The 18,403-nt window shown below is 38.6% G+C and overlaps 1 protein-coding gene across 1 annotated transcript in view; it reads left to right on the top strand.

Moving 5' to 3' along the window:
- USH2A (usherin) overlaps positions 1-18,403 on the top strand; it is a 743,753-nt gene that overhangs the window by 505,624 nt on the left and 219,726 nt on the right. Inside the window, exons 43-45 of the mRNA XM_042925179.1 lie at positions 1,251-1,585; positions 2,475-2,597; positions 12,427-12,590. Of these exons, the coding sequence (XP_042781113.1) occupies positions 1,251-1,585; positions 2,475-2,597; positions 12,427-12,590 (622 nt within the window). The remainder of the gene's footprint in view (positions 1-1,250; positions 1,586-2,474; positions 2,598-12,426; positions 12,591-18,403) is intronic.

The raw sequence follows: 18,403 nt of genomic DNA, 5'->3' as shown, positions 1-18,403 counted from the left end.
CCCACTTTGCTGCCACTTACCAGTAAGAATGCCCTCTGGAAATCTCAGGTGATATTCCTTCTGGAGGAAATTGTTTTCTCTTTGATTTAAGATAGAAAATGTTGGTCAATTCTTCTCTATTCTAATTTTTCTATTACTTCTTTCTGACTTTGATTTTGTATAGAGTTACAAATGTGGATATCATTACATATTACTCTGTGGAAATCTGTCTTTTAAATTTTCAAAATAACTGTATGCTAAGGAAAAGAATATAATACTCCATCTCTGCGTGCATGACATTAAATGGGTATACAATTTAGGCCCTGCCATCCAGAAGCATACAGTCTATTTAAGAGATGAAATACATACTCTAAACTTTAAGGAACATTGCAAGACAATGATGAGAGATGAACCAGAATAGTAGGTAAAAAAGTGATTTTTTTAATGGCCTATGTACATTTTACTAGGGCTCTTTTACCTTCAAAGCATGAGTGTGTTACCACTACAGCCTTACAAAATTTAGCCAAAAAAAAAAAAAAAAAAAAAAGGAAAAGGAATATTAAACAATGCAGTATCCCATCACAAAATGTTTCTTTCTTTCTCATGCTGAGGTCCATGTGTTAGTTAAATAGGATCATCCTTTGCTTGCCATTTTAAAAGCTTATCTCTTGTCTTTGACAATCGAAGTTGCTGTTGCTTTACTTTTTGCATTATGCACACTTGAGATTCAGGAACTCAACTGTGCATCCTCAGAAAATGCAAAGAATGGTCCTCCACCCCCACAGTCCAAAAAGGGAAAAAAAGAAAGAAAGAAAAAGAGGGTAGTTACATATTTAGAGTACACACTAACAATGCAAAGCAGGGAGTTCTGATATTTCATTTAATTGAGCTGTAAACAAGAAAACTGTCAAATCCTGCCGCTGCCCCATTGATGCATGTGGATGTGTGAATTTTCTCCATGTGTGTGCTCTGTGTCCTTTAGAACACCCACAGTGGAGATGAATCGCCAAGGTGTGTATTAGTCTGACAGTCCTAGAAAGTATCACGACTAAAAGCTAAACCCAGGAAACAGCATTTCATTTGGTTCCTGGTGTACTGCTAATTGATCCCAAACCCTTCATTACTGTCTAGTGCAAAAGGCTAAGTCGAAAGGAGGCATTTACAAAGTGACTTAAGTGAAAACAAGACAGAGCAAAATTCTAGGCCTTGTGAAGTTCACTTGCTCTGTTCCTGTGTTGTCACACTGATTCTAAATTTATCTTTTCTTTCAGGTCACTTGGAAACCCCCACTCATCCAAAATGGAGACATGCTTAGCTATGAGATCCGCATGCCCGACCCTCACATCACAATAACCAATGTTACTTCCTCAGTGTTAAGTCAAGTAATTACTCATCTGATTCCCTTCACTAATTATTCTGTCACCATTGTGGCTTGTTCAGGAGGTAACGGGTACCTAGGAGGGTGCACAGAGAGTTTACCTACCCATGTTACCACCCACCCCACCCTACCTCAGGGCATTAACCCGTTGTTGGCGATTCCACTAAGTGAATCATATGTTGCGATTTCATGGCAGCCACCATCCAGACCAAACGGACCCGATTTGAGGTAAGAGAAAGTGACTGTGCTTTTGGATCCTATTACGGTCTTGTCTCAAGGAAGGAAGGAAAGAGACTTTTACTCATGTACGAATGCAGAACTAGTTCCTGATTGGATGTCCCCACTCATAACTTGAATACAATTTCATATTGCATATCTTGACTTATATAGAGCCATAGAAGTTCATCAAGATCAAACTATAGTTTTGTGAAGCTCTAAAACCCCTTGAAACAACCATCACTGTTGTCTAACGATCTTTGATGTGATCCTTCTCTTGATTTTCAGAATAGATTTTAATTATATGTTAGGCAAATTTGATGCATGTTCTAAATAATACATTTACACAAATACGCCTCAAAATTCCAAAGCTAGCACAGTAGTTCCTTGGCATGGTGTTATTATCTGGAAACTTGTAAAGAATGTGGTCAGGGACACAGATAAGATGAAAGGGAAGTGTGTGATTCTGAAATAGCTTTTTAACAGTCTACACTTGACACTTAGCCAAGAGCAGCAAGTTGATAATATTATCATTATTTATAAAGCCCTGATGGGTTGAAGTCTTAGGAAGTCATTACCTTTACAAGCATTTTGTATTTCTACTTTGTGTGAAACTGGCGATAAAGTTTTGGCAAATCTGAAATAGAAGAAATCTAAAATGTTATCATTCTTACTGATAATAGTAAAATGTGAATGTAGCTGATTGTTTCAAAATAATTGAATATGTGAATCTTGAGCTAGAAGGCAATGACTATCTGGAAAAAACTTGGTGATTGTAAATTAAGATGTTTTCTTTGCGTTTACATGCACACCCCAGACGCTCATACCATGAAACAACCTGAATTTTGGTAATAACATTAGTTGAGATAATCCTGATGTTTCTGCTTGTCTTTTGCTTTAGATATGAGCTTCTCAGACGTAAAATCCAGCAACCACTTGCATCAAATCCCCCAGAAGATTTAAATCTGTGGCACAATATTTATTCAGGAACTCAGTGGTTTTATGAAGATAAGGGTCTTAGCAGGTGAGATTACAAAAACTATAAAAACAAATGCTGGCATTTAGTCTTGGGCACGTTGAATAGTTCAAAGTATCTTAGTGTCTTCATTGTGTGAGCATGTTATCAGTTGTGCAATAAAACATGTTCGGTTATTATCTGTGGCATTAATCATCGAACTGCAACGGTCAGCATGTTTAATGTTTGCCATCTTAACTGTATGCTTAAAATAAGCCTTTTGAAGTCGAACTTGTACATGTTGGAGCCTTAACCTATTGCCTTTATCACAGCTCCAGCAAGACATGAAAACTTAATTGAAGAGTTTGGAAATAGCAAGCATATTCGAAACGGGGGGAATGACTGGGCACTGACAACATGTTTACTATAACTTCTGGAAGATAATTGTTATAATCGATTCAGTCCACACAAAAATTATTTACTTAGCACACCTGGGACTCGGAAGAATTCAACCGAGGGTTCAAAGGAACCAGGAAACAGGCAAATAGGCAATGTCAGCAGAGAGCAGTGCGTGGGAGGAACCGCAGATCTGGGTCTGTGTCACCCTGAGCTGGAGAGCCAGGTTTGTGACCTTATGCAAGTCACCTACTTTCTCTGGGCTCAACTTTTGTTGTCTATAAAATGAGGAGATTGGATGGGATTAAATGACTTCTCAGCTTTGCTGAGTCCAAGCAATGCAACCAGATGCAAAAGAAAAACAAAAGCAAAACAACAACAAAAAACCCCGCGAATATGATTTTATGAACACTTTTCAGATACATTTTTTTAATAACTTTTCTATCGGCTTAATCATTTTCCTGGATGCCCCACTGACTAGCTCTACCCTGAACTCTGTTTACAGCTCTGGCCTTGCCTCCCCCGCCCCCCTTCCCCACCTGGGCTCCCTTCCAGCCTCATGAACATCACTTCCAGTGCCTCTGACATGGACCACTTGCTAACTCACCTTCCCCCCCCCCCCCATTGCCGTCCTCTCCCTTTTGTCTGACTAGATTACCCTTCACATCTTGGTCTGAAAGTGGGCTTCCCTGCCCACTCTTGCTGGTCTGACTCAGCTGCCCCTTTCAGGTATCCTTCAAACGCCCTCATATATCACTATTGTCACTGTAATGTACTGGCCTGGCTGCTTGGCTGGACACCCCACTGTATCGTCAGATCCACTGTGAGGCAGGGTTTTCTCTTGGTGACCCCCGTACCCTCAGTCCCTAGCATCCTGCCCAGCACGTGGTGGGCCCTCGGATGGTTATTAAATGAAAGAAGACAGTAACTCAGTAAACAGTGAGTTATTTCATTTCTCTGTGCCTTAGGAATATTAATTGTAGTGTTATTATCTTTGGGGAATGGATAAAACCAAGGAAAATCCCCTGCCCATCTTAAAGGATTGTGGTGGGGAAAACCTTACAGATATTCTAAGGTTCTTGGGGGGAAGCAATATGTAAATCTGATGAAGCAATAGAGTGAACCCCAGGAAATTGCCATTTTTGTAAGTCCACCTCAATCATCATGGTCACTAGACTATTCTCCACTATTTTGGGTTCATTATTCACTTAACCCAACATCGTTCAGTAATTATTTCTTCTTGCTTACTATATGCTGAAAGGCACAGGGATGAGAAACAAAAGTGAATTCAGCATAACTCTTGCCCTCAAAGACCTCACACTCTAGTGGAGGAAAACACATCACAGACATGGCTGTACACGTATTAATTGCTTTCATCTCAGTTAACTGCATAGTCACCAACACTACCTAGGGAAATCATATAGAAAAGTAGCTTTCTATGACCTGTGAACTCTAAGTGCCTTAAATATAGCATTTTCCAATATAAATAGGACTTGACTATTTAACATTATAGTCAGATGTTTAGCCATGAGATGTTCGTCTGAAAAAGAGAATAAATCTCAGGAAGTTAATGTTTCTTTATAGAAGAAATGAAAACTTATTAAAGAATTGGACCAAAGTCAAACATTTATTATTGAATTTTAGTGATGCCTTTAAGAATTTTTAATGAGAGGTCCAAATCTAAGATTTAAGAAAAGAAATATAGTTAAATCTCCACAAATTAAAGTGAAACATAAGGTGACATAACCACTTTGTTGACAGCTGCTTCTAGAAGGGAAGTATACATCTAACCAATGTGCTGAGGAGGTATTTTGACTAGCCTCATAATGCTAAATGTCAAGGGTTTTTTGTTCTGTGTTTTGTTTTGTTTTGTTTTGTTTTGTTTTGTTTTCTGCTAGGACTAGCAAAAAAAAATTCTTTTTTATTCAAATAATTGATATGACCCATGTAAGCAGCTTGTGATAAGAAACAATATGCATTTCTTTTTAATATTAAAAATAAATGGTGTGTGTCTTCACATTATGAGAATTTTTTTTTTTAGCCTTATATCCTTTATAAGTCCAAACAAAGCTAGAGGCCCCTTTAGCCCATGGAGGGTTCTCTCAAAACTCTGAGAGAAAACTGGAAATTAGTCCACTGGTGGGCACTATGGGCTGTGACTGTTTTGCTGTTAAGAAGTGATCTTTTTTGGTAGATGTCGCCATTACCCACCTTGACCGCTGGCAGTCAGGGTTCGTCACCCCTGCTGGTAAACTAGCAGCCTCTCAGATCGCAGAGGGGAGGACCTGAGCCCTCAGCTCACTTTGTTACACACCTGTCTAGCAGCTCTTCAATGACCCCACCCTTTGGCTTTGATTTGTCTTGCTGACTTGTTTGGCTGGCTGTTTTTAGGGTGGGGGGCGTAATTGAATTCTAATGCCTTTACGAAGAATATGAAATTTCCTATTCACCTCAGACTCCACCATTCCTTATTTCCTTCTTACCTTACATATACATAAATAAGTGGAACATTGAAGTGTTTCTTCCCAACTTGACCTGATATCACCATAGCTACATCTAGAATCAGCTTTAAAAATGGACCTTCTCTTGATATAAAAAGTAAAATTAAGTTGAGGTTCACTGGGCATCCCTTTATGGATGTATCTGTGAGTGTAAATATAAATTAAGGTCAATTCCCTTGGTCAGTGGTATATTCTGGTTAGCTACGTGTGTGTGATCTATAGAAAGCATAGCAATTATCTAAATTGTTATTATATTCTGAAATTCAAATCATTCTGGTAGGGTTTTTTTTTCCTTTATATCTCCATGTACCAAATGGAATATTTGGAGCTAACTACCTAGATAATTTAGTTGAAACAAAAATTCTTTTGTTCTTATGTTCATCTTGGGTAAGGGGTGATTTTGTCTGACTTACACATCCAAGTTGCCTCATTATTGAATTTTGCTCTGTGTAGACAGACTCAAGTAACTCTAGGCTTATATGACATGTCAGTTTCTAACTTTCCTTCCTTAATAGTGCAAAACAGCCAAGTTATGGTTGTTGGGGGAACCATAACTTCGGATTCCCTGACATTTTCATCACTTGGAAAGCCTGGTAAACATGCTGTTATCATCTGATGCTGCTGAGGTGAGCCCGACAGGGTTTAAAGGGGGCAGCGACCTCCTTCACTGTTAGCATCAACCCACGCTCATGATTTGCAGTGCCTTGTTTTCTGAGTGATCAAACAAAACTACCAAGAACACAGTGATGGCATGCCCTCCTTTTTTGTTTTGGATTTGATGTAGGAAGAACAAGTTATAAGAAATAACAGATTATGACTTGTAGATTATAATAACTTAGCTGTGATTAAGTTTACAAAGGGTGGTATGTTCTAACTCCTGTTCCTTTATGTTATTTATAAATGTCTGTTTTCTTTCACAATGACAGTCGGAAAAGAGGCCTCCGTGTGACTCCTCAAGGATCCACTAACTGACTTATCTTTAAATGAAAGTATTCAAAATTAAATATTCATCTTATTTTCAAAGAACGGTTGGACTCGAGTGTTTTAAAATTAAATTCTTTGGCTAAATATACCACAAAATCTAAGTTTCTATTTTACTGACGTAGTTTCTAATTTTTTGAAACCTTCCAAAATGAAATGTTTCAAGCCCTAAAAGAGGGTGTAGGTTCTAGGGGATAATATTCTAAAGAATGTACTTTTCATTCCCCTCCTTCACAATAAGATCAAGTGTACATAGCTGACAGATCCTGCTTTGCTAATATGGAAAGATTGGGCCGGTTCCATGGCACCTGTTTCTGTAGTGTAAGTGTATGTTTAAGCTGTAGCTGTTAAGTAAAAATTAACTTTGTACACACAGAGGGTGAGAGGAAGAAGACTCTTCTCCCATGCATACTAACATGAGGTAGAGCCTATTATTTTCTTTGTTAATATCAAAATGTGAGTCCATGTTGACTCTCAGAATGAAAGTCGACTTCTGAGTATTGGTGTGCAATCTCATAGCAAGGTACCTGATTCAAAATGAGCAACTATGTGTCTCTTTCACATTGACATTACAGTACTAGACTCACGGTGCATTTCTCATTGAGATTTTTTTTTCATTGTTCTAAATTTACCTCAAGCTATCTTTTTCCAAGTGCCATCATATGAAACCTTTCCTCATGAAAAATGAGCCTCCAAATGCGGAAGAATGCATTTCGTCCTAGGAATTTTTTCCCCTAATATTTTATTCAAAAACAAACAAAAAAATTCTGGTTTCTTTGCATTTCCTTCTAACATGATGGCATAGTACAACAAAGCCAGAAATTACAGTATAATTATTTTAGGTGTGGCATTCTGTAGCATAAATATAGATGGGCTCTTGAGATGAGAGCTGCAACTTGCCTTCACAACCTAGAAAGTACCATATTATGAAAACTTCCAAGGGTGATAAGCATTACTCTTCAATATCAAAAGAACAAATCTTCAGTAGCATTTTTAGAAACAGCACATAAGTGGTATAAAGAAAAGGTAGATACCATCATTGAGATACTCAAATAACTGCAGATTTCAGCAGTAGAAACGGTGTCGCGTTTTCATTGGTTTACTTGTTCATCCCCACAAAGGATTTGGGGATGTAAGGAACAGCCGGCTGGCTTCTATAATCCCCCCACGTGTGATGCCGCACTGGAGCATCCGTTGGCTTGTGGCAGATATGAAGAGAGTTAGTGGGAGAAGCGGCTGAATAGCTTGCATTTTCAGAAGCATGATTTATACTGGTGACAATATTGACACATGAATTCTGTTAGGACATCAATAATGTTGACACATTTTTAATTCTGATGAAAACGACCTGAGGCATTCTGTGGCTGCACTGAAGAATTTTATTGGTTACAAAAACACATCAGACCCTTTCAAGATACAAGCCTCCACACGTTTTGCCATGGAATAATTCTTCCCACTAGACACATGTCTCCACTGGACAGTATGGTGCTTGTCATCAACACCTAACCCAAATGTTACCTCCTCTATGAAGACGTCCTGACTGGATAAGGTTAGATTAGATGTTCTCTCTGACACACGTTTGAAGAGAAAGGAATCAATGAACATGTTTTTAGGGGTTTCATTTAAAAATATATTTCTGTAAAGCATACGTACTCCAGGAGAACAGATATGACATTTGTTATGATGGTTAGCACCTAGGATGTTGTGAGTGTTCAACAGATACTCCTGAATGAATGAACAAATGAATGAATAAACGAAATGATGTACCAAACAAGAGAGACCAGTATAATGTGTAAAAGAAACATCTTGCCAAAGTTTCTGTAGGGCTTATTTCTCTATTGGACAGATAGGTTTTTGTGACACTAATCTACCAAATTATATATGACCTGAAAGTTATGAGACCGAATGCCTTAGTAACTATGAAATATCCATTCGTTCACTTATGCAATTTTCTACTCTGTAAATAAACAGATTCCTGGGGTCATAAAAGCTTCAGCATTTGAACAGAACCTAACCTTCTAATTCACTTGAGTAATAACAACTGAACCTTGAAATGAGTACTGTTCCATAAATAAGTTTTTAATATAAATTATCTTTTACAAGGAAAAATACCATAGTCATTTGTACAACACAACAAGGTTTTCTATTTTCTGTTTTCTTTGGTGAAGGGAGGGGCTTGAGGATGGTCTCAAACAAATTAGTGATTTACAGAATAACTATTGGGTTTTTTTTTAATTTTTTCGATGTTCATTTATTTTTTGAGAGAGACAAGAGCATGAGTGATGGAGGGGCAGAGAGAGAAGGAGACACAGAATCTGAAGCGGGCTCTAAGCTGTCAGCACAGAGCCAGACCCAGGGCTCGAACCCACAAACGATGAGATCTTGACCTGAGCTGAAGTTGGGCACTTAACCGACTGAGACATCCAGGCTCCCCTAGAGAATAACCATTGTAATAGCCCAGTCATCCTAAGTTGACCCCAAACAGTTGGTTTTACTGGCTACAGATAGACTCTAAGTGTTCATTCACTTTGCAGATGTCAAAAGCTGTTTGCTACAGGGTTTCAAATGGTACATTTTTCAAGACATACCTAGAGAACACGATTAGTATTTGGAGAAGAAATTGGTTGATATGCATATGTTTTGCATGAGTATATGATGTCAATCCATCTAACATTTTTTCTTTTATAAGTATTCTCTTATTATTAACGAAATGGCATATCGCATGTGATGTTAATAATCAACACGTAGGTCCATCTAAAAAATAACACACCTTGAGTAGATGAAAAAATACCACTTTAAGCACACTAATATATACATTCTTTTTTGACACGAAGAGATAAAATATAAACTGACCCACGTAGTCGTAAGTATCTATATTAACTAACATAAAGATTAGGTTTGGGATGCCAATGGAAACAGTGTATTTTAGTATTCCATGTAAGAGAATCCAAGATCTTATATCCTGAAAATTTTAACTTAACCGTGAAAGTTAAAGAAAATGCAAAAGACAAATGCATGAACTTCAAGTCAAATGCCTATTGATTTCTCAATTAAATAAAATAATAAATAGTGGAAAGAATTTAATATTAGAAATTGAGGAGAGTACAGCTTTCTCAGTCATCTTAACTAATGGTATAACCTCAGGCAAAGCCACTTAACTTCTCAGAGTCTTAGTTTTCTTACCTCAAAGATGGAGCAGGTTTTTTATTATTTGAGTTAGAGTCAGGTCTCACTCAAAAATTCTAAATACTGCTTTGCAAACAGGACTTTTCAGTTACATATATCTATATGGCCTCAATTTCTGCTGTGTAGATATAAAGCATGTATTTTACCACACCTAAATTATAATGAAATAGCTTAAATTGTCACATGACAAACTGAGGCCCTACAGAATTTTTTACAATTTATCACTTATTCACCTGATGATATTAATTCCACTTGCAGAAAAGAATCACACAAATGGTATCCATTTAAAGCCATAAAGATTACTAAATGAATAATAGCACAGACATGTGGAAGAAAAATTCAAATATTGTAGGAGGGAAGATTAGGCATCCAGCCTCTAGCTAAATTTGTTTTAAGCCATTTTATGAAGTAAAACACAATTAAAAGTATTTCACTCAGGGAGAGAGCTAATGAAGCCAAGGTCGCTGGTTCAATTCCCATGTGAGCCATTAGCTTTTGTTTCATTCTTTTGTCACGGACTTGCTACCCTCTTAACCCCAACTCACCATCCTGCAAATTCATACTGGTGGTTGCAGAGGAAATTTGGTGAGACCGTTTGGATACCTAAGCAAAAATCTATCCCCACTGCCAGAAAAATAACTCAAAGGTCAAGCCCCAGTCATATGACATCATCCAAGTATTGACAGATCAGATTATCCTTAAGATTATTATTGCTATTATTATCACCATCATTATTATGTTGGCAGCATAGCATCATGGTTAAAAGAGCAGGCTCTAGAATCAGACTGTCTGGGCTTGAACCTGCGCTGTCTCACCAGCTTGACAAATTGGGCAAGTGATTTAACTCTTTGAGCTTTATTTTCCTCATTTTCAAAATAGTTGTCATAATAGCACCTTATGCGGTAATTGTGAGGTAGTGAGTTAATGCATGTGGAAAATTCCTGAAACAAATTGACTACTAAGTAAAGGTTATTATCTTTCCAATTGTCTTGGTCCAGTCAACTATTTGGCACTTGCTGAAAGCATTTGCATTAGTTTCCCGGGGTTTCCAGAAACAGACTGGGTGGCATAAAACAACAGAAATTTATTCTCTCACATTTCTGGAAGCTAAGAATCTAAACTCAAGGTGTTGTCAGAGCTATGCTCCCTCCAGTCTCCGAGGAAAAATTGTTCCTCACTTTTTCCAACTTCTGGTCGTCCCAGTTGTTCCTTCGCTTGTGACCATATAACTTTAATTTCTGCCCCCATCTTCACATGGCCTTCTTCTCTCTGTGTGTCCCCCTATGTGTCTCCTTATCAAAAATTTCCTCTGTTTTCTCTTATAAAGACATCAGTCAGTTGAATTTAGGGCTCTCCCAAATCTAGTAAGACCTCAACTTGATTACATCTGCAAAAATCCTATTTCCACCTAAGTTCAGCTCACAGGTACCAGGGGTTACGACTTAAACATATTTTGAGGGGGGACACAATTCAACACATTACAGCTTACACAGCAGAAAAAAAGGAAAGAAAAACATGAGGAGAAAGGGTAAAACAGACAAATGTAGAAATCTGATGCTAGTACTTATTTGGGGAAAAGAGATAAACAGCTTCCAAGAAATCCCGAAGCCCTTTCCTGTCACTACAGCAGAGCAACACGTTCCATGTGGCTGAGGCAGAGCCCCATGTCTTTGGGCTGTGAGTGAGATGAGACAAACAGACCTCTACAAAGGTGGGAGCAAAATGCTGGGAGAATCCCGACAGTTATTTTGCAGAATGCTGCAAATGGCGTCCACTCTTTGTCATGCCTGATAAGTTGTGACTCACGGAGACAAATTCCACAGGCCCCACATTGGATACAAGGCATCCTGGATGATGTGGGAAACCCAAATAAGGTGACGATGATCTGAAGCCAGCACTCGTCCTGAGTACTGGATGGCTCCGGGAATAGTTATGTGTCATGCAACACGTTTAAGCAAGTTTCCCGATCCAAGCTATTGTCCAGACGGGGTCTATAAATAACATATGACTGTGTCTAGAAATAACATCTTCCTATCTGGGCAGTTTTGAACCAAACAAAGAGAGCATGATAGTCTTCTGCCTGTAAGAACCAAAAAGGATAAAGAATTGATGGCTTTACTCAATCATTGATTTCGTATATGACTTGGGAAATATTCATCATATGACATTTCCATACCCAGTACCCACCTTGCTCCTTCTGCAAAGCAATATTCAGCTTCCACTGTACTGACTCAAGGAAATATGTTCACACGATTGCAAAATACAGCTCGCTATAGCAAAACTCTCCACGGGAGAATGTTGTACACTTTGGTCACAGTTACGATTTAATTTAGGGGTTTATCTATCTTCCAATGAGATTATGGGGAGAAAGTATAGGTACAGGAAGAAAACGGTGATGAGGGATTCTGATATTTGAAAATGGATGAGTTTCCCCAAAAGAAGAGCATAAAACTCTCTGGATCAAATTCAGATAGAAAGCTGGCAGGTTGCCAGATTTGTAATTGCATCTTGAATTGAGCTGTAATCCTTACCACTTCTGAAAACAATAAGAATGAGAAAATGATAAGCTGCATTTGTTTTAAACAGTGGGTATTTGCTTTAGCATTCCTAATAAAATATTTTTCCTGACACTCTGGTGAAGGCTCCAGAGTTACAAAAACAGTGATATGCCTTTGTGTAGGGAGGAAAAGGAAGATAATTCTATTTTTTAGGGGAAACAGAAAATTGTGCATTTTGAAGGAAATCCTGTATTCTGTGAGGAAAAAGAAAATTATGTGTTTTGTTTGCTGTAAAAGAGAAATTTATAATGACCTTTTAAAAAAACAACCTTTTAGGTTTACAACGTACGAGTATAAGGTCTTTGTACACAACGGCGTGGGTTTTACACCAAGCCAACCAGCTACCGTGACGACATTAGCTGGTCTTCCAGAGAGGGGAGCCAATCTCACTGCAAATGTTCTTAACCACACAGCCATAGATGTGACATGGGCTAAACCAAGTAAGTAAGCTTCTCATGCCTTTCTTTCCCCTTAATGTATTAGTACCAAAAATGAATTTAAAATAGACATGTTAAACACACACACACACACACACACACACACACAGCAAAAAGCCGAGATTTCTGCGCTGTTCTTCAGAGTCAGACTCTCTCTCCCTGCTTCTACATCCTTCCTGGGGCTTCTCTACCTCTTCCATTCCTTTTGGTTGGAAGCGTATTTTCTGTCAGACCAGCCAGTTGTATTGAAATGGCCACATATTAATTTGATACAGTGCAATATTGTGCACTTTCCTAAAAAAAGCTCTGCCCTCCATCTTGTAACTCCTCACTTATTAGCAAGAACCACTGAGTAGCATTGCTGTAATGTGAGGGATTTTTCTGAGTGAATCATCTTCAACCCTGGTTGTAGGCACAATTCCAGCTTGGCACAGGAAAATGGAGCCTGGACGTCATCACTGGACTTGCTTCCATAATGCAGGGGGTTCACCCTGGCCCCATTCAGAACATACCTTTATGGGCAGTTAAAACAGCTCACAGATGGATCTAATCTGCTCGGCGACTTTTTAGAAACCACAATAACTGAAGTTTCAGGTCTAGTTGGCCAATAGAGTAGCATTTAATAGTGAACCTGTTAATTTGTAGTGATCTGTTATCATAATCCGAAAATAACAACACGTGGGGTGCCTGGGTGGCTCAGTTAAGGGTTCGACTTCTGCTGGGTCATGATCTCGCAGTCCATGACTTCCAGCTTGCTTCAGATTCTGTGCCTCCCTCTCTCTGTGGCCCTCCCCCTCTCACACTCTCTCTGTCTCTCTGTCTCTCTCTTTCTCAAAAATAAATAAACATTAAAAAATATTAAAAAACAGAAAACAACCCTGTTTATCATGGAAATATGTATTGTAACCATTCTTCTAAGTATCAGTAGTACCAAATATTGAGAAATACCTGATTTAGAAATCCCCAGTTAAAATGTTTCTCTTATGAAAGAAAACTGTACCCGCCAGGGTAATTATCTACTATTACATAGAAAGATACAAGTCTACTCCTGGTTGGTGAGTAGCAACCACGTGATTTTGACTCAACTTTTGAGTTTTGTTACAGCCTAAGACATGCTTCCTGTACCACTGAGAACATCTGAGTGAATTTGCTTTCATGTTGCATCAGTTGCGAATTAAAACCAGTATTAGGCGACATTAATTGTAAATTAAAATCTGTACTGGTTGTGTTGATCTCCGTTGCCGCTAAGTAACCCTAGGGTTTTTATAAGGTTGCAGGTTTCTAATAATCAGTGTCACCTCTATTGGGATCTCTTAAACCATTTGAATGGAAGAACGGAAGTTAATTGATGCTTATGATTACCCTCTGAGACACCTCTGGGAAAAATATGAAGTTTTTATCTGGAGATGGATTGTTATGTATGATATATTTTCACTCATCTCCCTCTTCCTCTACTTTACCCACACCACCTGATTCATCTTAAGAGCCTGCTCATAAAGGTGGATGTCCTGCCCCTCATCTGACATTTGAATACTGCTGTTAAGATCCAGCTGCTGAATTTTCGCCAATATAGGTCCTTTACGTTATAATTGGAAGCCCGAAGTAAGCATGCTTATAAAAACTGACAAACCTAATGGATCTGCAGCAGCTCACTGAAGTTTCATTACCTTGGTAATCCGAACCTCTGACCTTCGGGATGTAGGTAATGCAATCTGCCGTTATTTCCATTCATACCTTAGAAATATTTCAGATAACTATTTGTGAGCACAAAGGTTAACTCTCAGAAGAGGGTCAGCTCTTCGAAAGCTTGTTGCGTTATCATTTTCTTCCTCTGTGCAACCTGCTCGCCTAAGTAAATTAACTGGTCACTCCTCGGTGATAGGGCCACCTAGTTTTGGTAATTTAAATGCAGGTTGTTTTCTTGATTCGCAGAATACATTTGGCACATTGTTTAATATGCTACAAGGCAGGAAACTATGGGTTGAAAGTCAGCTGGATAAATTTATAAATATTTACTTATTAAAAATTGTCTTTCACCAAAACATAAAATGTATTTTAAAAAACCATATTCTTTCTAAACTATCACCTCCATATGTACACACCATTTTGGTACCTGTATATTTCTGCTAAATTTTTACTAACCACGGATGAACAGGAATGTTATTGAACACTCTAGAAGCACCCATTTTAAACTTTTGCATCTCGGGGTGCCTGGGTGGCTCAGTTGGTTAAGCGTCCAATTTCGGCTCAGGTCATGATCTCCTAGTTCCTGAGTTAGAGCCCCACATCGAGCTCTGCGCTGGGCTCAGAGCCTGGAGCCTGCTTCAGATTCTGTCTCCTGTTTTCTCTCCCCCTCCCCCTCCTCTGGGAGCTCACACTCCGTCTCTGTGTCTCTCTCAAAAATAAACAAACATTGAAAACAATTTTTTAAAGTTTTGCATCGCTATGTGATATCGTGCGAGGTACACGCATCCCCACATTTCTTCAATTCAGTTTTAGGGTACATGTTGCAAACTGACAGCACATAGGCCACATTTACTCCCCCCTCCCCCCTACACTGTTTTGTCTGTAGTATTTTTAAAAAAATAACAATCAGAAGGTCTCACATAATGATGATGATTTGAGGATTGGTTTGAAAAATCAGTTGATTGTGTGAAACTATTCCTGCATTGCTGGAGGAATAATACCAATTGTCACTGACTAATGGCTTCTGCTTCAGACAGGTCACATGCTTTCTGTCTTCCTGGTCCCCATAGGGATAGGAGGTTCTTATCCCTGTTAGATATAATAAAAGAAAATATTTCAGCCTAAATGAAATACCATGAAGATAAATTATATTAGTGAAAAAAATCATATTTTTATAAAAAGAGATACAAAAATACCTTCAGTTAAATTATACATGCCATTCTCAGAAAGGCCCTATGAGATAGAAACTGGAACTTTGTAATTCACTCAACTTTATAGTTAGTAAGCAGTCTTCCCAAACTCAAACTAATCAATTTTCAGCTATTTCTCATGCATTTTGCCTCAATGGTTATGAACATTTGCTGAGTGATTTATTAAGATCCTGCACACTTTGACTCTAAAATAAACAGACAAATAAGAAAATGCCCATGAGGGGATGCAGTGGAAAGGCAGCACGTCTCCTGAGGTCACCTCACTAACAAGGTCACCCGTGGCCAGAATAGACCAAAAAGGCACTGGAGGTAGTGAGAGAGGAAGGGACTGAAAAAGAGGAATGAAAAATCATCCAAATGCTGTTCATCTTACCATCCATCAAAAGCTCACCCAACCTTCGGGTGTTCACATCTTGTACCACATCTCTCTCCCTTTCCATCTCTCTCCTTCCTCTTTTTCACCTGCCCTCTCCTCTTTCTCCTTTTCTCTTCTACCTTTCTATGTCTTTCCTTTCCTTCCTTTTTCTTCCACAGACATTTATTTAGGACTTCTTTCTGTCCTGGGCACTGGTAGTACAGTGATGGCTGACATTACTCCTGCATTACAATATCTCAGTAAACTCTCTGGAAAATTCACAAAGTATGAAGGTGTCACCATTAAGAGAGCAAGTTTAAATCCACAAGAAAGGCATCTTCATCATCTTGATCTCTTAGTCAGAAGCCACCAAATTTTCAAGAATTTAGACTGTCCTAAATTCAGAAGAATTTCTGACTTTGTCTGAATTTATCTTGTTCGAATGGCAATACATATCAATAATTTCCAATGTCAGCCCTTTTTTTGTTGGTTTATTTATTTATTTTGAGAGAAAGAGAGAGCATGAGGAGGGGAGGGGTAGAGAGGGAGGGAGGGAATCCCAAAAGGTTCCACCCTGTCAGTGCAAAGCCCCGTGAGGGGCCCCATCTCATGAACCTTGAGATCATGACCTGAGCCTAAACCAAAGATGAATGCTTAACCGACCGGGCCACCCAGGTGCCCCTGATGTCAACTCCTTTAAAAAGCATCCACGGTTGTTGGTGCACCTTGTTCCTTACTCTTCCTCCTTCACTACAGTTATCAAAGCAAATAGGCTGTGTTTGCCTTTTCCGTGGGCTGCCCTCTTGTTCACTTGTGTGCCTGTTGTAACCTGACCTTCTTCCCTTATACTTTACTGACATGGTGCTCTTGAAGTCCTCACCTCATGATCCCATCCAAAGTTCTCTTCTCTATGCCATCCCATCGTGTTTCTCTGCCTGTCAATCCAGAGACTACACTTAACCAGCCTTGGAGTTGGTTGTGGCCATGTGCCTGTGTTTATGCCAATAAAATGTGAAAAGAAATTTGTGTGTCATTCTGTGTCATAGTCACAAAACATTGGGCAGATGCCTATCTGTTCTTTCTTCATGATTTCCCTGAACTGGAATGTAGACATGGCAATGTTCACAGTTTCAACTCAGCAGGCATGGACATAAGACATCCAAAGCCCCATAAGAGAAAGAACTTGGATTGTTGAAATGGAACACAATCTGATTCACTCACCTTGGGGCTATTATGTGAGTTATAAATTAACATCTATTTTATTTAAATCACTTTATTGGTGAGCTTCTTGGTTACCTCAGCTTTGATAACTATCTCAGTCTGTGTTTGCTCATATCAATTCACTTAAGGAGCAGAAATTATCTATCCTGTTTTCATTGCCAAATGTAAAATGATGAATAATTAACACATCTCATATACAATTTCCTTTAAATACAATTTGCTCTGGCAGGCTATTGATAGGAGCTAGGACATAATGAGAGATGAAAGTAGCTCATGAGGTTTCCAAAATGCAGTTATTTGTTTCTGATTGATGCTTCACCTAGATAGAAAGCACGAGATACCTTTTTGAGAAAAAGGAGGAACCTGGCTGGGATCACTGGCCAAGAGGATCTTCCCAACTCTTTATGTGACCAGTTTTACCCTCAAGCAGAGTCCAAGTAAAGAATTTTCTCAAGAAGTAGTTTGATTAAAAAACAATTGTTTTTTTTTTAAGTAAACTTTACTGCCAACATACGGCTTGAACTCACAACCTAGAGATCAAGAGTCACACGCTCTACCAACTGAGCCAGCCAGGTGCCCCACAAGAAGTAGTTTTGATAATCTCACATTTTCTAAGAAGTATTTAGTTGATGACCCAGAGCTCTGAACCATAGAACGTGGGAAATTGGACACTAATTTGAGAATCTATGAGCAAGACACTTCTATTATAATATAACCTTAATGGAATCCCACCAAATTTTTAAATTTGGACATTATCTCCCAATGCACCTGCTAATGAGAAATGTGGCTGAAGAATTCAATGATAGACAAATTTGGACACCTATAGAATGGAGTGGTTTACTGCAATTGCCCTAGGTCAGATCACAGACATTTTTGAAAAAGCCAGATAGTAAATACTTTAGGCTTTGCAGGCTACAGACAGCCTGTGTTGCAACTGCTCAACTTTGCCATTGTAGCGCTAAAGCAGCAATAGACAACACTTAAACAAGCATGGCTGTGTGCCAGTAACAGTTTATTATGGACACTGAAATAACATTTTCATATAATTTTCACATGTCACAAAATACTATTCTTCTTTTGATTGTCCCCCCAACCGTTTAAAAATGTAAAAACCATTTTTAGTTTGCAGGTTATATATAAACAGATTTGGCCTATAGGCCAGATTTTGCCCAGAGACTATCATTGGCTGACCCTAGTTTAGATACTAAAAATCTAGAGGATAATAATTGATATTAACAATAATCTTTAAAAAGAATCCAACAGCATTAAAGAGAATAATCTAAGTGCTTTTGCAGGAGGACTTTCAACTAGCCCACCTAACAGCTGCTTTAAAATTATTTAGG

This window comes from Panthera leo, chromosome F3, assembly GCF_018350215.1.
Source record: "Panthera leo isolate Ple1 chromosome F3, P.leo_Ple1_pat1.1, whole genome shotgun sequence".
Classification (NCBI taxonomy): domain Eukaryota; kingdom Metazoa; phylum Chordata; class Mammalia; order Carnivora; family Felidae; genus Panthera; species Panthera leo.
This window is presented reverse-complemented; position numbering and strand designations above follow the sequence as displayed.